Below are 27151 nucleotides of genomic sequence, written 5' to 3'. Positions count from 1 at the left end.
AATTTGGGACGAAGTGGCACAAGTATGTGATTGTAGATGCAACGGTTATGGGTTCGATTTCCACTTGGCGGAATGTAATAGGTATTTAATATTTTCAAACATTTATATTTTTATTTCATCGTATGTCGTATTCCACGTACTGTAGCATAGTAGAGAGAACCTATTCCCAGTTTCCGCTGAATTCTTGAGGCATTGCTTATTGAGTCGCAGAACTCAACGCCGCGCTGTACCTCGAATCTCAATCACCAAAGCGAATCAACTTAATAAGAAGAAATTTTACACAATAGAAATATTTTACCAAATCCTTATAAATTATATATACGTAGTAGGTACATTCAAGGACAGTAAAGCAAAGTAAAAAATGTTCCCCATGGGAACGTTTTAGGGAAACTGCACTCTAGCGGTCAGTGTTAAGGTGTTATATCGAGCGTGAAACGCAGTGTTAGAGCCAGATTGAATAAACTGCTTGACACACTTTTCCCTTTCGGGTCAGACGGGTGCCCGTGCTGTAAACAAACGCCCGTTACGACATCTTGAGATTTTAAAGAATCTTGCCGTTTGAGTTCGCACGTTTTGAACTGAAATATGTGTTTTTTTAGTTAAATTTGATTTTATTTAACTAGAGTTTGCTTATTTATTATAGATATTTATATTATATTTTTGCCTATTTCTATTACAAATGTCAGTAACACCTACGCAGTAACTTCTTGATATAGAAACCGAACAAAAAACTTTATTTTAATTGTACATAACATTTATTTACGTATATTAATATATTTTTATTTTACTTGAAAAAACTTGTACCTACAGACATTATAGTAAATTCAAGGAGTTGGTAGAGAGGTGCAAAGGTTATGAATAATTCGTATTACGCCGTCGACAACGAGAGCTCCACCGCGATAGCATCAGATCTGGCGCCATCTTTTGTTATTAGCATCATAAGCGACGCTACGGTTTGACAATTCGAAATTGACATTGTAATCTTAACAAAAGGTCTGACCCGCCTTATCAGTTGTAAGGAATATTTACTTACATTGCATTTATATGGCCCTTACTGTCTTTGAATAAGGCTCAAATTTGAGTGGCATAATATTTCTGAATGACATTGTTCCTGTGCTACGGAGCTCACAAATACATCCTGCTTTGAAAGAAGTAGATGCAGAAGCTGTTTACGTAACGGGTAATTGTATCAAACAACTTCTTAAGTATTACTAAAGAAATCTAAATAGGTTTATTCCTTAGCTACGTCTTTAATTATTCCAAGTATAAATCCTATAAATATATCTAAATTGCCTCAAGAATATACTTTTATGGTATGCGTGCTTTGTTTTATAAAAAACTAAGTCCAAATTTCAACATTTTCTTGTAAAACCAAGGTTCGTTGGTATGAGCATCTTTTAGTCTTAAAAATGCAGATATATTAATTTTAGAATTTATTACTACTTTTTTAATGTAAACATTGTATATAAGGTTAATAGTTCGATTATAGTTTCGATTAAATTGTACATTTTTCATACACTAAAATTATACTTGAAATCAATGAACTTATTTGAGTAAATAGTGATGGTATTTCTAGTCATATACAGGTCACATAACGAGTTTGTGATATGAGCTTCTAATCTAGACCTGCTAGAGAGCTATTTTTTTGACATACCGTTATTTCCTCGTTAAATTCGATAACATTAAAGATAAAATGGCGTGACATTAAAAATTAATACATGTCCGATTTATTATTGTAAGAAATTTACATACTTAGGTATATGTGTATGTACATAATATATTTATTAAGTATAAATGTTGTTTAAGACGTCTCTAAAACATTCTCGTAAGTCAATTTTTATTTTATACATTCATCCATTATTTTTTTTTAACTTATTGCTGTATCCCTAGCAGAGTAACCAAAGAGTAGGAACACCGGATACATCTTCCGCTTTGTCCTCTATCAATCTCTTCATAAATGCCCTTCTGTCCTCATGCTTTTTACGTAGCTTTTCTCCAGTATCATTCTGTTTTCGAAGATCAACCGAGGTCTCCCTCTACCTCTTTTACCATTTATTATTGCTTCATAATAGTGAATTTCTTATTTCTTTAATTTTAAACGAAATTCATCTTTTCGTCACTTATGAATTACTTAAAACAAATATATTCTTCAATTACAAATAAATATAAGAATCGTCCATTACACGTAGAGACCACCGCAGCAATACGTTGTTATATTCAATTAGTATGATCAAAACCGTCCCAGGCGTATTATACATTCCGCTTGCGACCCAACCAGCCACATTTTGTAGTAAAAGTACAAAAGAACTAACTATTTCTTAAATTGAAGTATCAATTATCTTTTACCTTGACTTTTCATTCGTAAGTCAACACTTCACTTGTATAATTAAATTTAATATTATTATTAAAACATATAATTACTAATTATTATGCAATTAAATTCATTTGTTTTTATAATGAAAATATTATTATTCTAATTCAAATCGTTTTAAAATTGTATTACCATTTGAAATTACACATTTTGTTCAAATTAATTTCCACTCTTTCGAAAAATTCTATAATAACAAATGAGTAAACAAACAATAAAAATTCTGACTGTATCATTTTTTTTATTAGTTACCCTATATATATAGTTTTTTTTAAACTTCACACTGTATCTAGAAGAAGGAAAAAAGTGTTAAGATACGTGTTGAATGCACTACCATAGCACGGAAATGAAAATAATTAAAATACAAAGAGTAGAAATCCTTCGGTAGGACCCTATGCTGGGACCGAACCTACAACCATCAAGATTACAAGGAGACATGTCCTACTGCGAAACGATGAACAATGTAAACGTAACCACGTTTTTTTAAGAGTATTTAATTTAAAAGTAACAAGTAGTACTTGTTTAAACAATAGGTATATTATTCTCTATTTAAATTATACACGGGCTATGAACAATTTAGTTCGCCCAAATGAATCACTACTTAAATGTTATAAAGTTCCTCATCCCGTACTGGGAATCCAGTGTACCATAACGGTTGCAGTTAATAAAACTTTCCTTGTATACGAACATACGATCATTTGCCTTTTCGTAGTATAAATATTTAAAAAAGTATTTTTTTTTAGCTTTACACATAACATAGTGTTAAGGCACTCCGTTACTATTAAGACACTTCCGTTCTTCACTTTCAGCCGAATTATCGGAACTCAACTTTAAAATTTTCAATCTTTTATATATCCTATGATTTTATATAGTTTATTAAACAAAAGATACTCGAATCTACACCTCTCAGCAAATGATTATTACTTTCGTTTTAATTAAACTAACTAAATTCCTAACATATCATAATTTTCAGCTACCACAAACATAAACATAGATAATAAATACAAAATACAACTAAAAGGGACATTCAGTCTCGATGCTATAACAAATAAGCGACATGACCAATTAAAAACATAACGATCTCAACAACAAACAACGAATGTAATCTTTTAAATACCCACACTATTGGCCGTGTACACATATTTGCGGTTTCCTTATCAGCATAATACTAATTATGTGTGTGTGTGTGTGCGGATGACGTCATACGTATTGTCATCGACTCATCGCTGATGGCTGACTACAAGTGACAGAGGTTCCTTGGTTCACATTCGCCTAAAATTATTGATTTATATGATAGATAAGTTTAATTACATGTTGGTACTAGATATGTTAATAGAATATTCAATTAAAGACGCATGGACATATAGGGTGGGTTCGATTCCACTTGAGAAAATTAATATTTTCATTTCTTTATTCTTGTGTCAAGGGCGCACCGGTCTGGTGGCATTAATTCCGTCACTCATTACGGAGTACTTGCAAAATTCGACTGAAAATGGGGAACGGAGTATCTTAACACTACATTCCCTATGCCTACCCCTGCCGCTGTATGCGAGATACAGCGTGATGCTTAAACAAAAATAAAAAAATAATTCAATTTGCAGGAATCTTTCTTATCTACAATAATCATTGAATGGCCCTCGAAAGGGCACCAGGTTGCCCATCATTTCCATTTCCAACATCTTGTGCGAGCCTAACAAGTTTCGCTTTCACTGAACTTGACATAGGTCAAACGGTGTGCGATGGCACTCAAAAGCCAAACAAACCGAGTGGCACGCTGATGTCATATCCACCTGTCACGCAATCCTAAACCTTATGGCTGACTACGAGGCTGTGATTTTCCGTTTTCACTAGAAGAATTGCTTTGTACTTTTACCTTCCGCAAGATCGTTCGAAGGACAGCGTTCTTTCGGGTCTCAGGCCTCTTTTTCATTGGGAAGTGACACGCTTGGCCGCGAGACCTTGCGCCATCCCCCCACCCCCCACGTCCTACCCCGGCCGGGCTGACGTCACCCGCGCCATCTTGCTTTAATGACGCGTTGCCGAGCAACTCGGTGTGCGTTACGTAGAGACAAATTGACACAAATTCATATATTATTTTTCACTATTACTATGATTTTTAATTTTATTCTAATATATTCTATAATAAATAGTAATTCGTTTCCCGCCTTTAGTAACCTAGTGTAAATTGTTTATAAAATTTCCGAGCTACTTAAAGTAAGCGAGTCGTTGTGCAAATGTTTTTCTTGTACGTGTGAATGAGATATACATATTAAATAGTACATTGTCAATGAGACGTTCACGTTTATATTGTGACGATCGGTTGTATGTTTGTTTATTATATAACAATTTTTACTTCTTTATAATTTTTTGTTTGTATAATTTATATATAAAATTTACCTTTAGAATATTATATAATTACATAAAATTATAATATTATAGGTTAATTATAATACCTAGATATTTTTTTAATAATTTTATTAACGAAAATTTAGTTATCCACTAAATGGCTAAATTAAAAAAAAATGTGATAATTTTTTTCAATTTCAATTTGCATGATGTCAAATATAAAGCAATCAAAACAAAATTTATCCTTTAATAATTAAAATAACCTTCTGAAATTCATTACAAATAATAAATAAGATAAAATAAATAAAACGAAAAAAAAGGTGCGAAAAGAAAATCAATACTTCCGAATTTAATTTAATAAAACTTGCCTTCAGTCAATTCGACGTATTTAAGTAATCTAGAATATCCTTTAAAATCAAGTTGATTACAAAGTTGAGTTGACTACTTTCACAAGTGACTGGGCGCGTAATTAAATAAATACATATAATATTTATATGCATGTACGTACGTATATATTAATGATGAAATAAATATTATCATTTTTAATATTTATAATGGAGGCCGTCGTGACGCAGCACACAGAATTGTTTTCAATTTCTCGCTTTGGTAACAAATTATTATTATTATTTTCTCAAAAATTAGGCATAGCTAAAAATCACATTTATTTTGTAGCTTCGAGCGGAATGTGTGGGATACACACATATCAGGATAGGCAGAGGGAACCTGGGTGTCGGGACTAGTGTAAAACTCCGTTCCCATTACGAATTTTCGGGACATTGCTTAGATGTTTTATTTTATAATTATCCATTTAGCTTAAATTTCGCCTAATAAAACCAGAAAAATATTTATTATAAATACTACAAATAATTTAATATTTATATTTAATTGATTCATATTCACAATTAAAAACTCAAGAAGCACTTTAATTTCCATATAATTTTATTGTCACACAAATACCTATATAATTACCTCTTTATGAAATATTCAAGTGGCACGATTGTTTCAGTTTCAAGTCTATCGTTTATAAATGATTTTTTACCATAGACATATATCTTCACCTTTTATTATAAACTATACAATTATACATACTATTATTAAAATATTTACTAAGCCATATAATATCTTTATCGCAAAATTATAAGCGAAATTAAGTTAGCCGGTAAGTCATGTTTTACAAACTTTTTTATTTACTAGTCTTAACTACTTTTTCATATTGATTGAAATTTGCATTACGACTTCAGTTATGGTGACAATGAAATTACATATAATGAATATTGTTGTTAATCCAAAATGGCCGTCGTAACAAAATGGCGGATTACAAATTTTTGGACAACCCACTTGAAAAAAAATCTAGAAAACTTGTTTTTAAAAAGATTTTTTTATGAATATTTTATCACAGTTTTATATTTTCATGACAGAATGTTAAATGGCTATTCTGGATACCTAATTAATTGCAACTTACAATAGGCTTATTGTTATTCGGAATTATCTTCATCTGACCTATATGATCCTAGGATCAAGAAAGTTTACAAACAACTCTACATTGTAGATTATTTTATTTTAAGCAGTTACTATAAATTACTTTTATGTACAAATATTTTCAGTATAAAAATATAAACAAAAGCACATACGAAGAAAACAAGATTCAGTAACAGGAAAATGACTTGACTATACTTTATAAAAAATTATATAATTACAAAAAAATGTTTTTTTACACTTGCTTTTTCTAATATTCTTATAGTTTCAAACTCGAGCCTAATGGCTGCTACTGCAGGAATTGAACATTTTGAAAGAATGAAAGCCCTTATAACTCACAAACTCGCATATTAAAGAAGAATGGGCTACCCTATTCTTCTTTAATATGCCATTAACCAGTGTTAAGACACTCCGTTCCCCAACTTTCACCGAATATTCGAGACATTACGTGTTGAATGTTGGAATTCAACGCCGAGTTCGCGAAATTCAGATATTAAACAATTCTTTCCAGTGAATGGAAGTTGATCCCACAACCGTACCGTTTAACAGTCACACGCTTTGCCACTGCGCCTTAACGTCCTCAAACATAAATTGGACGAACAGAATAATTTCAAACATTCCCTTTTACAAAGTCCTACATACAATATTCATAGTTCCATACAGTGTTATTAAATTTCCCTTTCGATAGCTCTCATACAACGTGGGTGTGGGGAAGAGGGGGTTACACGTGCTCTCGACAAATGCATCGCCCACTCTCACTTGCCTCCTCCTAATGGGACACTGAAATTCTGGACGTGATTCCCTTAGCATTAAACTTTGTTTATATATAAAGAGCATATTAAATATAATCTAATGACTGTAATCTAGACATTTATTAAAAAAATAAGACAGTTGTTATAAAACAGTTATAATGTTAGGCAAAAGAAGTTGAGAACTTGGAATCCTAGTGTTAAAACACTCCGTTCCCACTAAGACACTTTCGTCCCCCATTTCAGCCTATTCTGGGGATAAATAAAACATAATTATTAGTCTTAATGAGTAGATTGTAATTTTTAGATCCTCTCCTTTTTGGTCTCTACTAAAATGTATGTCCATTGCAACAACAGAACAACAATAAAGCTAAAACTGTAAATCTGAAACGCATATGACTAATGGATTGCTTCATAATGACACCACTGCTGGCAAACATGCGATATCATCTTCCCTGTATAAATGCTATAATCGAGTTTCGATTTATTCTGTTCTGGGTTTCAGGATATTGAATATTTGCCAAGGAACCTTGTTATTGGGACGTAAGGTTCATAATTGAATGTTTCTGTAAACAACGTGGGCGCCCTCCCTTACTCCTGCTCCGGCAAGGTCACGCGGCTACAGCATAGAGGGTATAGAGGGAGATAAAACAGGTGTTTATGAAAAGTTGTAGAAATGCTACAGCAGGATTTTGTTTGTGATTTTATATCTATGTTTGCGAACTAAGACTCGCAATCTAAATAAAAGATATCACAAATATTGATATTATGTAAGCCTCTAAGATTCCAGTGAAGGTGTGTGGGTGCCACGTTTATCTTCTCAGCTATCAAGGATTGTTGTGTTGAATAACATACAAATAATCCTTTATACGAGAGCTATTTTATTTTCTATTTAATAAAATACAAAAGATTTTTTTGTATGTATAATATTCGTTGTATTTGTATAATATTTTCTTATAGTTACATCTGTAAAAGTTCACATCAAAGAGACGTACTATTATCCGTAAATACATATTGAAAGAACTCGATCAACTGACCTGTCAAAAGCAGACGGGATTTTCACACAAAACCTTTGAATCGAACGTGTAATGAGCGTTGAGGAAACAAAGGGCCTCAAATGAAGGAAAAAACGAATTTTAAATACGATGAAACAATAACATATGTAGTTTATAATTAATTAACTTTTTTATAAATATGGTTACTTAAAAATCTGTAAAACAATACTTATTACTTACATTCTCAAAATTTTAAAAAGATTATTTGCGCTACTAAACTGTTAATCTGCGAATATCTCTTAATTTTTCTTTTAAGATACTGAAACAAGTGTTTTTTTTTAATCTGTTGTCATTATTATTCTTTATTTCAAAAAAAAAAATCAAGAACAATAACGCCGGGACAAAGACTTATAACAATAACAATACTACCTATATACTTATTATAAATCGTTTTAATTAACCACGTCGAAATGAATATAAATTACACAGACAATTATCATAATTCTACATATTACCTATTCGTACATTAACTGTATAGATTTTTTCTAGTGTAAAAGTAGTGTTAGATAACTTATCGAGTGCCCTAGTCCTTGACTTGTACTTGTGTAATACTCTCGTAATTGTGTTACAATATTAGATTAAATGCCGACTACAGTAAACGTTACTGAAATGTATCGTTATCTAATATAATTTTTTTAACTGTTTTCACTCTGATATATGATAGAACTATATTTATAGACATATTGAATTTTTTTGCCTTGTCAACAATGAAATTACAAGTTCAAATCTTTTTGCTGGGAAATGTTTTTAACGTATGAACATATGCGTACATAATATGTAAACTGGGGTCATCTGAAGTGTAGTACGTAGAAGTGCCACATACTACGACTAGATGGTTGTCGGTTCAACCCCTACTTGATTTCCCGATTTCGGGCGGTTTGTATTGACACACTGCTTATACGAAACAGTATATGGACAATCATTTTAATAAATATCATCCAAAAATATATACCATTTTGTTGTATTGACTTGTAAAGTAATTTTACAAAGTACAAATATAAAAACAATAATTTGACCAAATTATCTTTTAATATGAATACATAGTTATATACACGTTTACGTCACATTCCTTTTAAGCGTAGGCGTCCTCACACCCACGCTGGTACACTTCAGCGGTGAACACATTAAAAATATGACTTTTTTCATCATATTTGAATAATATATATCATAATAAATTAAAATACGTGGATAATCTTTACTTGTAAAGAAAACATACATTTTTAAATACATTTATACAAAGTATTTGAACTAATTTTAGATATTACGATTGGTGGAATTGAAGTAAAATGTGATATAAATAACTTTTATATGAAACCAATGAAAATTTGCAAGTATGTTAAATAAATGAAAGAAAAATCAGAAGTTGATTCTGCAAGTTGACTAACTAACCTTCCGGATGACGCAATCTCATGGCGTGACCCAATTTCCACATTCGAAGAAACAGAAAAGAACTGAAAAAGTTGTATAATAAGTAGTTTGTTTACATAGACTATGCCATCAAAACTACAACTACGCTTACTAAAATTAGCATTTGCTTTACCCAAATATATATTTTATAGTGTAATTTTATAATATTAAATAAATTAAAAAAAATATAGGTACATCTATTAATTTAATAAATTTAAAGAATTATGACCATAAACTACGCAAATTTAGTCCAACTGAAAATGAATCCTATACCTCCATAGTGCCATAAAAAAAAAGTTAAAATAAAACAAATGTTATAATTTAATTAAAATTCAATCTTTACACGATTAGTCTTTAGACGAGAGCAATTCATTATTCTAACAAAAAATTATAATATTTTCCGCAAACTCACTTAACGCTTTATGCTTTTATTATCTTTTAAAGAAAAACGTAATGAACCATAAGAAAAAAGGACAGCCAGGGAACTGTTTATTGCTCGCAGTCAGCTAAGACTAAAATAGAATAATTTATATCGGTAATTTATGAAATAAATTAATTTATTGAAAATAAATAAATTAACCGTATTTTATTGATCATCATTTCTCTATGTAGGACTTGTTTACTAGAAAAGCTATTGTGGTTTCGATTAAATTGAGAATTAATTATCCAACACTAATATTTTATGATAGTATTTCAAGAATTTCCTAATTTTCTAAAATAGAAAGTAAATAAACAAACAAATGAAAACACAAAGCAATGGTCAAAATATATTTAATAATCTGTGACATCATATAATAAAATATTTTTAAAAAATTAACTACGATTTATAATTTGACCTCGCAACAAAGAAATACGACATATTAACTAAGATTTACCGTCACTCATATAAAACGTTTGATAATGCCTGATTAAACGTAAACGCCACGTAACAAGCCACCTATAAACACAGTGACCTGACACCCCCCTGCCCACCCTTTCGCACACAGACGCAGTAGGTATGCTCGAGTGCGGACAACGCACACATGCACATGTAGGGGAAACTCGGTAAATGTAGGAGTATTACAGGAAAATATGAATCTAATAAAAACTGCTCATATAATTTTTAAAATAAAATTGTACACTGAAAACAATAAATAATATTTTGAATATTTTCCTCTTTGGTATTAATTAAATTTTATTTTAAATGGTTTTATACTGAGCAATATAAAAATGTGAAAAATTATTAATTAGGTTATTTTCAGCTATAAAAGTCTGACATAGGTAATATTAATGAAATACCGTTACTACTGTAGATATGACGAAAAAGAAACATTCTTCAAAATATTTAAATGTACTGGAAATTTCGTTTCCGTTTTGCTAGTAGGCAAAGGGCGGCGTTGAGTTCCGCGTTATGTCTAAAAAGTGGTTTCTTTACTTCGCAGAGTTTCTTTAAAAAATCCCTTTATATACCTATGTGTAGTCTATTATTATATGTAAGCGTTTCTATACAACGGGTAATGTGAAAGAATTTTTGAAATTATACAAAGTATGCAATAAATATGTACCTACAGCATTAAGTTAAATTATGTTTACTCTGTTAGGTAAATATAAGTTTTCATTATACGCCGTCATTTTTTATTTACTTTTGTATTATTGACATATTATAATAAATGTATTATTGGATAATTATACTAACTCTAGATTACAATATTTTTCGTAGAAGATTGACTTTTGTTCTTTCTTTTGCAAGTTAGAGACTTTCACCTAAAATTACATATAGTATATGCAATTATATATTTAAGTAATGTTTATATCTATATGTATTTTTTTTATTATATTTTCATAACAAAAAAGAAATCCATAAAAGAGCATGTACATATAAAGCATCGATACAAATTACTCAGGATGTTTTTCCTATTTTATCAGAAGTAAAATGTGACACAATTCTACGTAGCATATATTGACGCTCTCATCAAAGCCTACTTTGTCAGAAATCGCTTGTCGATTAGGAAAAATCGAGGTCATAGGGGCTGATAGTAGGGGTCATTATGCAAATCTACGATTTACCGATCCGTGGGCTATGGATATATGAGCAGTGAGTGTTGTATGCTTGGAGATAATCATTTGTTACGGTGTTACGTTTATTCATATTTTTTACGTATATACGTAATTCAGTTATAATATAATTGAGAAGTAAAATATAATTGGGAAGTAAATTATTATACCTCAATTGTACCCAATTTATCTGTTTTATTTAATAACTTAATCGTGGAAATCAAAAATCTTATTTATTGGCTCGGGCTTTTTAATTACATCTATTTTCTTGTATTTTTGATTTCGAATTAAATCCAAAATGTCGAGGTTGGTTCATATTTTTACGTTTTGCAACCAGGAAATCGTTACTAATAAAAACCTTGTTTAATAAACAATGTATTTTTGAAAATTTCAACCATTTTTTGGTTTCGTGGTTGTTTTGGTTTCGCATTTCCTATTTGTAATTAGCACGAGAAAAGCTGTTCACTTTCAATATTTTTTACCATCAGTTTAGTTGAGTCCTTTCACGGCTAACGAACGTGCCAGTCAAGCACAAATCACGTCGCCGATGTTACATTACATGAAAAATATAAAGAATATTGATCGGTGAAAAGAAGTAAAAATTAAATTAATAATAAATTCTTCCTTTATGATATTTTTATAAAATTAAATCTTTTTTTTGTTTGCAGACAGCTGTTGACGTCCGTAGAAGCAGCCCACAGCCCGGCCACTGTTGTTCTCCCCCCCGCTCCTTAAACCCCCTCCAAGATTGCTGCCACCATGGGTCGGAAGAAAATACAAATATCACGGATCACGGATGAACGGAATCGGCAGGTTAGTATTTTTTTCATACTAGCATTATTTAAATTGTATATTCTACATTATGGTGCAGTCTCTTCATATAACTTTGGACAAATATCAACTAGACAGTAAGGTATTTTTTAATGACACAATCATCAGACTTAAGCCACTAGAGTTTATTTCTGAAGAACATAAACTACCAAAATCAATAATTTTTACAATAGACAATATCATCATAGATTATTCATAGAATAGTATTTTTCACGTACCTGTATACGTACCTTAGAACATTTTATTAATTTAAATTATAACTGATATAAAACAACATTAACCATATAAAACATAGATTTTTAAATACAATTTAAAAATTAGAATACAATATTTAGCAAAAACTGTTTAAGCTTAATACATTTTGTATACAAAATATAATGTATGGTTCATAAATTCTGTACTTTTAAAGTTATATTATTAGAGTTAGTTAAGCCAATTTAAATGTAGACAGTAGAGGTGTTTGTTACATTGAACGCAAGACTAGTTGCAATGTCAATGGCAAAATAACCTGCATTTTATATATGTTTATATGTAATTGTATAGTTTTTCTGAAACAAAAAATATCCTTTGTATTAAAATTAGTTGATAAATTTAATAATTATTTAGGTATTTATTTATTTAAATTTTAACTCGTTTAGACACGTTTTAATTTTGGTTCTTTGAGAAATGGCTGAGCATATATTGCTCGTGTTGGCATAGAGTATCAAGAGCTAGGATTTTCAGTTCATAATTGACCCCTATCTTATAATATTAAAATATTATATAAAAGTCTTGTTAAAAAAAATAATCATTAGGAAGATATGTATTCAATATACACAAAGATATATAAGATATGTGGTAAAATTCAAAAAATTTAAGTAAACACAGATCAACATTAGGTTTAACCAACCAACCCGCAATATTTTTAAACATAGTAAAAAGTGTAAAATAGAGTGAACCCGTAGTGTAGATAATAACCCAATCATAGGGTAATCTGCTATGGGATTGGTAAAAAAAACTCGAGAATATAACATAAAGAGACTTCGTTATGAGCATTGAAACTGAATGCCACACTATCACTAAATTATCTCAACACAAAATAAAAATTATCAATCAATCAACAGTGACTCCACTAACACAGTACATTACACTATCACTATAACATTGTAAGCCATGTAAATTGAATACAAGGTTGTGAAAGGGTGAAATGACCTTAGCGTTCTGACCCGAACAGATGGGTACATGGGTATATCAGCACAACTCGGCGCGGGCATTATCGCAAGGGACAACGACCGCTCCCGCTTGTAATTTATTAATTATACAACTACATACATTTGTCCAGTATTCTTGGAGCTATTAAGCTTCTTCTTCACCATGTAAATCTGGTTAATGGTATGGTGGGAGGGGGTCGAAGCTAACTGGTTTTAGTTGAGACGGCTGTAACTAAGTTGCGAAGGTCAATTTGCTTTTTTTTTCGTATGTTAAGTTAGAATGTAGGTGACAGTGCATTGGATATGTAATTTTTATATAAATATTTTTTCAATAAATTAATTAAAGATTAATTAGAAGAATATGACCATACGGATTGAAATTATTTTATTTTTATACATATACACTACAATATTATTTTGATAACAATATTTTTTTCTTATGAACAGGAAATGAAAATGAGGGCAGATTGCGCATTTTTATTTTCGATAATAAGTATTAATTTCTTTTTTTAATGTTCAATTATAGTTTTCGCATTCGATTATTTTAATATAACTGTACATATGGCAGAAAATATTTTAAACCAGTTTCACACTTTAAAAGCAAGGTTGGCAGAGGGCACCTGGTGTCAAAACACTGCGCTTTCCGCTTTTCCTGAAATTTAGACATTGCACGTTGAGTAGACACTCTAACTAAATATTACTTTATATTGTAAAAGAAATAATTTAGTTAAAGATACAAAAATAGTGCTAAAAGGGTTCGAAAAAAACAGAAAACTGAAAAATATATAAATTGCATTAGGTTCATACATATATATGTAGGTAGATAAGCAGAATGCCCTTGTTACATTTCCTTGTTATTAATTTTTCTCGTATTTATAATTCAATTAGCGTATTTACCACGGCTTCTCTACGGTTTATTTAAGTCATTGCTATTAAAAAAAATCATTTTAATAAAAAAACTGATACTAATATCTAAAGTAGAAGTCCGTTTAAAGGATTTCATTTCAAGCCAGTCATGGCGCAGGGGTACAAACGTGCTACTGTAAACACGACAAGTAGTAGGTTCCCTCTGGTAACGACAGAGTGCGGCGTTATGTTCTTGTATTAAATATTAAAAATTGGAATACCATTTCGTACGAACATATCTATTTAATAATGTGTTATCTCAAAAAAATATTTTGACACTTGAAATAACCAAATAAATAAATGAAATAAAAAATAACCAAAGATGTCTTATCCATACCTATATTATAAATTCGAAAGTAACTCTGTCTGTCTGTCTGTCTGTCTGTCCTTTACGCAATCAGGGCCAAACCGCTAATTTAATTGTGATAAAATACTCATATAGAGATACTTGAGGGTCCCGGGATGAACATAGGATACTTTTTTTTTCACATATTTGTAATATTTTCGTTATATACCAATATATTAAAATAATTAATTTGACAAGGAATTTATTCCGCCATGTTAATAACAAACGTCGCTACGCGTTGCTAAGCAACGGCTTGCAAAGTTTGCTGTTTTAAGAAAACGTCACCCAAAGTGAGTTTGCTTAATGCATCATGGCGCGCGCCGATATAGATCTAATTAACAAAAATTAGATGATTTCTATAATTTGATATTCATCCTTATGAAAATAAATATAAGAGTCACTTTTAGCATTTCATCTTGATGGAAATTATAGTTTACTGTACAACATTCTAATAAATAATTAAGATGTGACTGATTCCAAACGACCTAGCCTCCGGGCGGTATAGTATGAGTATGACTGACGCGAACGGGCAAATGACTTTGATGATTTTGTAAATTTTGATATATTTTCGAATTACTATTATTTTTTATGTAATTATTTGCTGCTTATAATTAATTTATCTCAGTTCGGTTATCTATACCGATGTTATACACTTAAAATATCATAACTTTAATCATTTGAGATTTTATTTAATATTGTTCGCAAAAATTAATAATTATTTAATATAGAAAAATGTTTAGTACGGGCGCACGGCAAACTTTAGGTATTTTTTCTAATATTAAGAATTTCCTTTAGTTACTTTTACTTCTTTTGTTTGTTCATTTCGATTACTCAGATATTTTTTCTAATAATAAATCTCCACTTATTATTTTTTTATAACTTATTTTAATTATTTAGGCTTATATTTTCACGGGCGTAGCCGCGTCCGGGCCCACTAGTTCTTTATATTTATAAAGAACCTAGATACCTTAAAGAAAATTGACAAATTAACCTTCAAAACTTGCGGTAGATACACTGTCTAAACTAAAACCAATTAATTTTATTCAATTCTCTCTATAAACTAAATAGATTTGCGTAGAACAGGAGAAGCTTATAAAATGAAAAAAATATATAACTCATAATCAAGGAAAAGCTATTAAAACGCACCAACTCAGTGTAATTATCAGAAAAAACCATAACAAACCCTATACTAAAAGACAAATTACAGTAATAAAAAAACTATATGCAATATTGCAATCCATTACTGTTAACTTCATAAAAGAAATTGTCAATTTTCGATTGACCAATTAAAAGCTTTAAGCTTATAAATCAATATATTACTCAAATAGTCAGTAAAATAATTATTACTGAAATTTTACAATCCAAGGCATTTAATAACAATACACTATGAAGCAATTATATCGTTCATAAAGTTTAACAAGTTGTTGCCTTCAATTTAAATTCGTATAGTCAATAAATATTACTCCAAGACTTACTAAATTAAGACTATAAAATAATAATTGCTTACAAATTGTTCTTAATACAAAAAGATACTTTTAAAAATATAATATATGCGATAATAATTAGTACTTAAATAATCAACGAGAAACACTTTATACTGGTTTAGCTCTGTACTGGTTTAAATCGTTTTGTATGTGTTTTCGTACTTATTGTGTGAAATATTCTCATAACATTTAATATTATTAATAATTGAATTGACATAGTTCTGAAAACCCTTTCTTCATATTAGAATAGAATTTAAATCGTGGTTAGATTAACATATATTTAATGCAGCTTCACGTTTTTTCCCACAAGGAAGGCAGAGGTATTTTGGTGGTAAGACACTCTGTTCCCCACTCTTCACTATATCTTCTTCACTCCGAGTGCCGATTGAACCCATAACCGCGTCTACAGTAAGATGCTGTCAAACTGCGCCAAGAGGGCCTCAAAAATTTCGATTGAACAAGAAATTAACATAATATGATAGTAATTTTAACATATTTTATATAATTTCCAGGTGACTTTCAACAAACGTAAATTTGGTGTGATGAAGAAGGCATATGAGCTCAGTGTACTCTGCGACTGCGAGATTGCGCTTATCATCTTTAGCTCCAACAACAAATTGTATCAATATGCCAGCACGGATATGGACAAGGTAAGAAAAAATACTATTATAGAAATATAATGACGATTTTTTAGTTTTAATTAGATTTATAATTAGAACATTTTTTATAGCTTTATATAGCTACAAGATTTTTTTCTGTTAAGATGTTATTTTTCAGTCAAAAATTTCAACATATTATTTCAAACATTTGATAACTTAAGTAACTCTATTATTAATGTTAATCAATTTCAACTGTTTACCAAATAAAAATTTTGTTGACGTTTTCCATTTAATTTTTTGTTAATAAAACCTTAGGTGAGTGCGTAATATTTTGGTAAAAACAATAATTAAGTAGTACCCTCGGAAGTACTTAAGGTTACTATTGAAAGTAAACAAAAACAAGACGTTGTTAACGTATATTTCGGCCTTTTCTCTCAACCTTCAATATTTTTATTTTAAACAATACGAGGCTGTATCTCGAAAATAAACATTACTAAAAATAAAAAAATAAAAAAAAACTTCACGGTGTATCCCACATACAGGAAGGTACCTAGGGAACGTAGTGTAAATACACTCCTTTCCCCACTTTCTAAAAAAAAAATTAAAAAATAATAATATAGATATTTCACATTTGAATTACAGGTGTTACTTAAATACACGGAATACAACGAGCCGCACGAGTCCCTGACTAACCGCAACATCATCGAGGTACATTAAGTACGGCGTCATCTGTGTGCCCGTGGTCAATGCAATGCCCATGCAATCTTGACTTATCCATTAACAGCGCTTATACTCACATATATACCTAATAAAACCTTTTGTGTTACTAAACAAACCCAAAAATATTAATAAAATCCCATAAAATACACTAATCGAGTAGATTTAGGTCGATTTGATGTTGTATACCACCACGGTACCTCAGTACGTAAATAGAACACCGATGTACCAGCATGCCGGTTTATTTCCTGTTAGAAAAAATACGGAGTTAAACACCAGACATCCAGTTGTATACTAACAGTTTATGACCAGCTACCCCAAATATTTATGTTATTTTCTCCTTGTGCAGCATGGATTTTATAAATATTTTTGTGTTTATTTGTATCAAGCGCCTACCTGATAGATGTTACAAGGGTAAAGTCAGTGTTGTACCATTGCATTCGACTCAACACACATATGTACGCTAAAAAGTTTTCACGTATAACTTAGTAGTACTGCTTACTAGTTGTTATAGCACTTACCCTCCACTACATACTGGCAAATAAATATTATGACACAAAAATTTTTTTGAAACTAACGGTGTGTACAGAGGGTGATTCTAATATTTAATTTTGAGTTGCATGCGAGTTATACAAATTAGTATTTATAATTTGGGCTCGTCAAGCCACCTGAGCTGGTTTCGCTGACACTTACAGGCACTAACGAAGAAAGAGCATAAGAACGGAGTGATGTCTCCCGACAGCCCTGAAGCGGAACCTGAATACAATCTGACACCACGGACCGAAGCTAAATACTCAAAAATTGACGAGGAATTCCAAATGATGATGCAAAGAAACCAATTGAACGGCAGCCGTGTTGGAGTCGGTGTTACCGGAAGTAACTATAACTTACCCGTGAGCGTCCCCGTCGGAAACTACGATCAGTCCCTCTTGCAAGCAAGTCCACAAATGCACACTTCAATCAGTCCACGGCCATCTTCATCGGAAACGGATTCAGGTACATATTATGTAAAAATATATTTTATATAGGTTATCAAATAAAAATATGTCTTAGTAACATCGAAAATATGTTCGATTATTTTATTTCGCTATACTTTTAGAGAAATATAATATTTCCTTTTTTTCGAAAAAATATGACAAAGTTAAACTTCTCTTTCAGTCTACCCAAGCGGCGGAATGCTAGAAATGTCGAACGGATACCCAGGATCAGGATCGCCATTAGGGGCAGGATGCACTCCGTCCCCCTCGCCAGGACCAGCCCCATCTCCCCATCGCCACCCCCACAAACCGCACCATGCCCCGCCACCGCACCACTCGCCTCGCCACAACAACTTACGCGTCGTCATACCGAACTCTATGCCACCACCGCAAGATGATATATCGTATACTGGAGAAGTGAGTTTTTAGTTTCATTGTTTTGAAGTTTGTTTGAAATACTTCAATAAATTTTATTTTATTTTTATTACCTCCGACTAATACAGGCAGGCACACAGAGTTGTCTCTGTGATCTGCATGTTTGTTTTTGGCATCATAGCTTCCAAACAGGAGAACCTATTTTGATTTACTATTGTTTTTTTTTAAATTGTAAAAGTTATACTTCTAACAATGTCAACTGTCAAAAATAACATACAAAAAATATAATTGCAGACACCATTAAGCTACTCAGGACTCGGCAACTTCGGCGGACCACAGGACTTCAGCATGAGCTCAGACATAGGCATAGGACTCTCGTGGGGCGCGCACCAGCTACAGACTCTACAGCACAACAGGTACATGTCTGTACAATTTCATTTTACTTACTAATTTTGTATATATTGTTAATATTAATATTATTAAAAGTTTTGCTTTATGTTATTGATGTTTGTATTTGAATCTAAAATATTTGTTTATGTAAAATTAATCTTTATGGTATAAATTTAGGAATTTTATTGTGAAATAACAAAAAAAACCATGGCACGTTCTAATTAAATATTAGTATATATTATTATACAAGAAACGCATAATTTAATAATATAACAATTTAATAAGTTTATAGAATGAGTAGTATAGTTTAACTTTAAAAGAACCACCAAAAGAAATAAAAAAAAAGCTCCGCCGTAACAGCTTTCGCTGCCGTGACCAGGATTCGAACCTGGGTTACTACGGCCACAACGTAGGGTCCTAACCACTAGACGATCACGGCTATCGGAGCTACTATAACAATTTGTAAATTTTGACTCTGCATTGAAGTGTCACGTCGCACTCTTCACGGTTGGCTTGTTTTCTATTGAAGCGATAAAATGGCATTTAATTTTGCTTTTTTTTATGTTTCAACGTCTTCCTTATAAGCTATTAGAATTTATAATAAAATAAGGTATAAAGTTTAAGTTGCAAGCATGATTATTGTGGGTTTTATTTCTCCCTGCGGGAATCAGTTATTATCTTTTATGCGGTTTAGTAAAGCAAATTACGGCGTTGAGTTTCGCCACTCTACACATGTTGTCTCAAATTTGGAAAAGCGGAAAATTGAACACAATTTCACTAACTAGGTCCTCTACCTACTCTATTATAAGCGAGCCAAAGAGAGTTTTAAAAGCTTTCTTTATCTATCTTTATTAAAAATACCCATAGAGTTATTTCAAACTAATTATTTATTTGTTGTTTACACTGTAAATAGTACATTTTGTATTATTTTTATTTTTATTTTACATGTCCAGTCCATATTTTTAATTCTTTTAGCACTCTGTTTTAATTTAAATTGAAAAGCATTTTCTTCTTCATTCTTATGTTTAAATAAAAAAAAATACTATTTTATGGTTATAAGAAATTAATATCTATGTTTATTTTACTTTTATTTTGCATGCTTGAATTTTGTTTATGGTTTTTTTTTCAATTGCAACTTTATTTGAACTAAAACATTAAATAATAATATCTTCAAACAGTCTTGAGTGCTTCTCTTATTTTAATCATTGTTTTAATAAAATCGTTATATGTATCATGGCTTACTATATTTATATTATAAGGAATTAAAGTTTAAAGTGGATGGGGCCGGAGAATGAAAATAATTTGAATACAATCATTCCCCCGAGTGAAAATCGAACCTACACCAATCGCACTTACAGTTAGATTCTGTCCCACTGTCTCACAACGGCCTCAATGTGTATACAATAATTTAATAACAAAATGGTTTGTCACCATTTTTTGGGGTTTTATTTTTTTAGGCTTCACGCTTTATCATGGGAACGGAACACACAACCCCTGCGTTACCATTATTGGTATAAATAATGGTAAATTTAATTTTCAAAGAAACCACCTGACTTCAATTAGTGGCACTCAATTTTAATTCGAATTAGCCAGAAGTATACGTACTAACACCAGAACGAATCACGTTCCGCACGAGTAAACCTCTGTTAACTTCTTGTTAAGTTTGTTATAACAAAAACTAACTCCAATCCTGATAGTAAAAAGCATTCACTATTCAAATACAATTAATGAAACAGGTGAATATTGGCTACCAAGGTTGTATTATATAACTGCGTTGTTTATATTGCAAATTAGATCAATATGTTAATAGTAAATTAATTGTAAGATAATTTTTGTCAATTAGTGGTTTTTTTTACGTTATATTTTATTTTTCGAAGCTTGACCATAATAGTAAGAAGTTAGCCATTTTTTTTTTTAATAAGCCATAAGTAGGTGTAAAAATATTATAAACACAAGAAGTTTGTGCTATTGTTAATAACAAGAATAGCTTATAAGGTGAATTATAGAAAACATAGAAAATAGTTTTCGTCGAATCAAAGTAATAATTTTTTTTATTTATTTTCACTTAAGAAATTGCAAAAAATATTATATCTTTAATATTTACAACATAATAATAATATTTTATTAAACATTAGTAATAAAGCTAACTTTAGAAGTAACAAGTCAATCCAAAAAAAACTGACTAAGAGATAACTATAAAAATGCCAAAAAAAAACAGCTCCGCCGTAACAGCTTTCACTGCCGTGACCAGGATTCGAACCTGGGTTACTACGGCCACAACGTAGGGTCCTAACCACTAGACGATCACGGCTATCGGAGCGGATAGCATGTGTAACAAAATAACTGTTCAGATTCGAGTTAATGTGAAACTTTCACTATGACGTATTTAGTTGTATAGTAGATTTTTACGGACTAAGAAATAATAAAAATATAATAGAAATAATTTTAATATAATTCTTTGAGTTCCGTTAGCTTAATTTTTTTAAGCTTTCCTTTCCCTCATTAGTTAACTAAATTTTCCTTTAAGTACTTAACTCCTGAAAATTGATTGAACTCTCGTTAACCACATATTACTATACAAAAAAATCTCATAGAAGTTTTTTACATAGACATATTAGTTAAACTACATTTAGTTATTGCAAAGAAATCTTTATATTATGGTTATATTCATTAAAAATCATAATAATTATTGTTACAAGCGGCCCTTCTGCTCTCCCTAAATACCTTCGAATTCGGCAGATAGAGGGGAACGATGAAGTGTTTTAGTGGGAACGCAGTGTTTTGACATTAGTAGCTGTGGTTAGGCAGAAGGCCTCCCTCTGAATAACTTGCTATACGTAAAATTTAGCCTACAGCTATAAAAAAAAATATCTATATTTGTTATCTATCAGTCGATCATTTATTGAAGATTCCCTTTGTGCATTATAATATGTACATTGTATATCCACATACTAAATAACAATTTTTCATCAACAGTAGCAGCCTACCAGTGCTAGGCGGCACGTCCCCCCCGGCCGCGTCGCCTAGCAACGTGAAGATCAAAGCGGAGCCAGTATCGCCGCCGCGGGCCCCCGACCACCTGCACCGTGCGCAAGCGCCGCCCGCGCACTTATCCGGTGTTATTGATGGTATGTTATGATTTTTTTGCTTATTGATTTTTTAACACTTATAACTATAAATGGTGAGAACGGAGTGTCTTAACACTAGGTTCCAACTGCCTATCGTGCTGTATGTAGAATATGGCCTGAAGCTGAAAAAAATATTGTTAATATATGTCTTGTCTTTATAATGTATTTCACTATTAAAAAGAAATGTCAATATAATACAAAATATGTTTAATGAAAATTTATTAAATTATGCACTTGAACTAAACTAAACTAAAAATAATTTCTGGACAGTTTCTATCAGTAAAAAAATTACTTATTTTTTTCACAGTATTGTACCCCCACAGCATTCCATTTCTTTCATTAACACAAATAATAAATCTTTAACTATTGCAAAAAGTTTTAATATCAATAAACAATTAACACTTCATTTAACAAGTACCATAACTTAATTAACTCCACACAATAATTGTCAATGCGTTTTCATACTAAAGTTAACATTAAAAACACTAAATAAATAGCAACATACTTTTCAGGATCGGTAACGTCGAGCAACATGGGGTCGCCGGCCGGGCAGGACATGAGGCACAGCACCGTCCCGCTCGACTACGAGCAGCCGCACACGAAGCGGCAGCGGATCGAGGGCTGGGCCACATAGCTAGGCTACGAGGCCTACGGTCCCTACCCGAGGCCCCTCCATCCGCACTGCTAAGGCCTCCTGGCCCCGCACCTCCGGCCCGAGACGGCAACCTCCAACGAGCTTTCGGTACTGTACCGTCCTGGTCTATACGCTGTATTCAATACTAAATTGATCACGCCCTATTTAGGCGATGGTGCTTCACTATGGCACGGTAGCAGATCAAAGGGCCTAGTGATGTTCTACTTACCTTTCCGCTATCGATGTTATCAATGTTTCACAATCCTTCTACGATACGTAATTAATGTAATGCACATGCAAGTAAAGATTAAGGATTAATGTTAAATTAAGTACAATCATTTAGATGCAACCCTGATCAATTTTTCTATATAGATTTATAATTTCATGTAAATAGCGACATTATATGTGGGATCCGTGCCATTGTCTGTATTAGCTTAGTCAATTAGTTATAATTCTGGAGTTCGGTGAAAGGAGGCAAGTGCGCGATAAGGACCAGTAGTGCGAGTGCGTTGAAGACTAAAGTAAAAGCCGACTGTTGACTTTGTGTTAGTGTTTTAAAGTTTTTTCGTGCCATTTTAAAAATATGATTAGTGTGACATCCCAACTTTGAACTTTGTAAATTAAGTGTAGCGTCATCACAGAGGAATGTAAGTTGTGTATTGGAAAATGTACGTTATCTATTGACATATTTATACATGGAAATCATAATATTTACATATGTATACACGTCCCGTTAGGAACGAATGTTATGTAATCTAAGTAGGTAATGTTAGCTAGATATGACTATATAAAAGTACCACACAAAGCTTTAAAACTCTTATGATAACACTCGCACTCTAAGCAGTCTCGTAAGTAAATACGATTTATATTATACAAAAAAGGAATCAAAGTTAAATCCTAGAAAATCGTCACTTCACTTCCTCGATACACTTACGCTGCGAGCATTTGAAATCACTCAATAACAAAGCCACGTGCGGGCGTTTCTCATTTTCAGACCAAAAATAAAGTCAATTTTGAATATCATAATTTGTAAAATTGTACTTTTGAAGTACTCTTTAGTGGCTGTAATTGGTTACTAGTAAAAATAAATAAAGCTTGTTGTTAGTATGTCACTTTTGTTGATGTGATCTGAAGTATTGCATTATAAATCCTATTTACATTGAAAAACAATTTCCGCATAATATATCTAGCTTTAATCAGACACAGATATATATATTTTCACAAAGGATCATACCTATTTTGGTAAAGCACTATAAAACAACACATGCCGCCCTATTTTTAGATCATATTGTAATTATTCATAATATTATAGCGAATCATAAGCATAGCTCCCCTCAATTATTGAACTATTGTTATCTAGTTATCTTTGTCTATTTTCTTAATGTAACGTACGATTGTTGAAAGGTTGGATTGCATTTTTGACATTCTACCAGACTGTTATTTTTTAAATTTTATATTTTAAGACATTGAGATTAAACTTGGAACTCCTGCGTTCTCTCAAAGTCATTGTTACTTGAACAGACCTTTAGCAATTGTACGTGGATACCCATTTTCAAATGTACTGAATACTGATTCTATTTATTCTTAACCTAATACTTGATAGTTATAAAGAAAGTAATTAACTAAATGCTTAATCACGCTCTATGACTCTTAAGCAGTTAAACTGTATGGTTTTAGAAAAACGTTGTCCGGTAAATAGAGTTCTTTATCAAGTATTAGGTTCTTTACCCCTCATATCTTCTCACTGTAGATGCCTTACTCACAGTGCCTAATGTACCATATATTACCAAATTTGTATCGTACGAATAGGTTTTGTGCATCGATTTTTTCACATCCTAATATTTTTAAGTATTTACAATATATAAAAATATATATAAATGTTAATGTTTTGCAATTGGAAAACTTTTTGCATCGCACAAAAGTGTTTCATTTGCATCTATACGTGTTACATTAGTACCATTGTACAAATTGTACAAATCAGTTAGAATAGAATAGTAATCGACAACGTTATCACTATTGTATCGATACATCACTATTGATGCTGTCCATCGGCCGGTAGTTTGCCGATTTATCTGAGAAAATCGTCATTTTGATTGTTTCTATCGATATTTGCGACGAGCTTCACTATCGACAGATAAAACTCAATCGGTGTTTAAATGTTAGAATCAATGTGTTAAATGTAATTGGAGCGATCCTTCAAATCACAGTAACGATCGTTGAATATATATTTGTTATAAATTGTACAGGGAACTAACCAGTTTGATGTTCAAAAGTCTGAACGAATATGAAATGTATTTTCGCATTGTAAAATATTATACACTAGATGTAACTATATTTTAATACTGGATCATAGACGTTGGCCCTTGTAAGGGGAATATTCTACATATATATATACATATATACTCGTATGTATGTTTAGAGTAAATTGTTAATGTGTGATGCGATGTGGGTGATTGCGCACGACTATTGTATCTGTGTCCATATCCATCGTTGATTGTCGAATGGGTGATTGTTTGGTATTAATATTACTAATTGCTTAGTATCGAGATATCTCCAGATATTCTGTTTTCAATGATATCTCCTATAATTGCCCACCTCTAAGTGATATCAATATGCACTCTTACAATTGTGTTTCGAATTTTGAAATTGCATTGTTTCCATTTGATCGTTTTCGGTCATTTGTTCCTACTCGTTCCTTTCGATGACTTGCGCTTTATTTGTTGAAATTTGCTCAACTTACATTTGGCCATAGTTTCAATCTGTATCTATATCGAGTTAAGTTGATATTATAAAAATATATAGGTTCTTGATTTCTCTATATAATTAGTGGCAAAATATGAAATAGCAATTGCAGTCTAATTACGAACTGAGAAATCACGGAAGACCTCACTATAGAATGTTTATATGAAATAGATGTACACGTTGTTACCTATACCCATCACCAGAGTGTGCACTGACAATGTTTAAACGTAAGTTCCGTAAACGTACATATAATTAATATTTTTCGTGTAATAGTCATAGGAGACAATATGTCTATTTATATGAATCACTAATAATATGCGTCTGTACGACATGGACTTTAATCTTTTGCACTATGTAATTTATTGAATTTCTTGTATAAAATCATCAGTAAGCTGGTATTGGGAGCATTATTTGCAAGGTTGTGAGCTTTGCTGTCGGGAATGATTTCACTTATTAATATAATTAATTATTTAATTGTAATATTCATTTCGCACAACTCGTTGTGTGTTATTGTAAAAAGAGTTTGGTCTGTTTGTTTCGTAGATGTATCTTACGTGTATGTTTTACCTGTATTTATCTAGCTGTGATGCAATAGCGAAAGGATCGTTTACATTATTGCATTTAAATGTCGTAGTCATATAAGCATAGTCCCGAAATCTGGTCTGATTTCGATGTAGTAGTTATATAACAACCCTCTCGTTCCCCCTTCCCTCCTTTTCGCTATTGTTTCCCAGCACTTGTGACAACCCAGATAGCTTAGGTATATGAATACATATCCTTATTGAATACTCAAGTCGATTTCACACTTACTTCTCGTAACATCAGTTGTGCAATACATGTAACAAATCGCTTAGGTAGGTATTAGGTATATTTTTGTTTGAATTTACAAAAAAAAATAATAATGCAAAATCTGTTGTATTTTAATGATATTTTTACTGATAATGATGATGCACCCTATGAATTTTCTAGGGAGCGTTATGGGAATTTAAGTCATAATGTATAATTATTTTTAAGATGCGGCCGGGCCAAATATTGCATTAATTTAGGTCTAACATCGCCTGTCACGGCAGCCAGTCCTGCCAGATGTCATGTGCATGAGTACCAATAACTTCTCAATGGCTGAATGAAATATTAATGTTAATGGACAGTGTTAGAAAATTGTTATAAATTATTTTGATGACTGTTCGAAAGATAATAAAGAGTTGGATGTCAATGTGTTTTTTATTATTTTATTGACAAGTTTTCATTACAAATTAACAAAGTTATTACACTGCTAATATAATTATAATATACCAAGATTCAGATTGGTTTGTTGGTAATAATATAAAATAAAAGAAAAAAAAATAATCGAGGTTTAACGATTTACTTTATGCAGTTGTATTTGTGAATGAAATAGG

At 31.4% G+C, this 27151-nt stretch overlaps 1 protein-coding gene and 2 non-coding genes across 12 annotated transcripts in view; 1 reads left to right on the top strand and 2 right to left on the bottom strand.

Annotated features, from left to right (window-relative positions):
* Mef2 (myocyte enhancer factor 2) overlaps positions 1–26967 on the top strand; it is a 50822-nt gene extending 23855 nt beyond the window's left edge. For 2 of the 10 annotated variants that reach the window (XM_085190710.1, XM_085190711.1), the window contains exons 2-9: positions 12104–12248; positions 16705–16842; positions 17434–17499; positions 18204–18504; positions 18667–18902; positions 19155–19282; positions 22227–22378; positions 22876–26967. In XM_085190710.1, coding sequence (XP_085046836.1) covers positions 12195–12248; positions 16705–16842; positions 17434–17499; positions 18204–18504; positions 18667–18902; positions 19155–19282; positions 22227–22378; positions 22876–23012 — 1212 coding nt within the window. In that variant the 5' untranslated portion in view covers positions 12104–12194 and the 3' untranslated portion in view covers positions 23013–26967. Of the gene's footprint in view, positions 1–12103; positions 12249–16704; positions 16843–17433; positions 17500–18203; positions 18505–18666; positions 18903–19154; positions 19283–22226; positions 22379–22875 lie in introns of those variants that run through there. The other 8 variants (XM_085190714.1, XM_085190712.1, XM_085190715.1 and 5 more) reach the window with 8 other exon arrangements.
* Positions 19618–19689, bottom strand: TRNAH-GUG (transfer RNA histidin (anticodon GUG)). The gene has a single exon. It is a non-coding gene; the product is annotated as a tRNA-His (tRNA).
* On the bottom strand, positions 21490–21561 carry TRNAH-GUG (transfer RNA histidin (anticodon GUG)). Its single transcript has one exon. It is a non-coding gene; the product is annotated as a tRNA-His (tRNA).
* Positions 26968–27151: the final 184 nt, after the last annotated feature.

The sequence above is a fragment of the Heliconius melpomene genome, chromosome 10 (genome assembly GCF_056956725.1).
Source record: "Heliconius melpomene rosina isolate 202511_hmr_F chromosome 10, ASM5695672v1, whole genome shotgun sequence".
NCBI classification, from domain to species: Eukaryota; Metazoa; Arthropoda; class Insecta; order Lepidoptera; family Nymphalidae; genus Heliconius; species Heliconius melpomene.
Note: the sequence above shows the minus strand (reverse complement) of the source record. Positions and strands in the feature narration are given on the sequence as shown.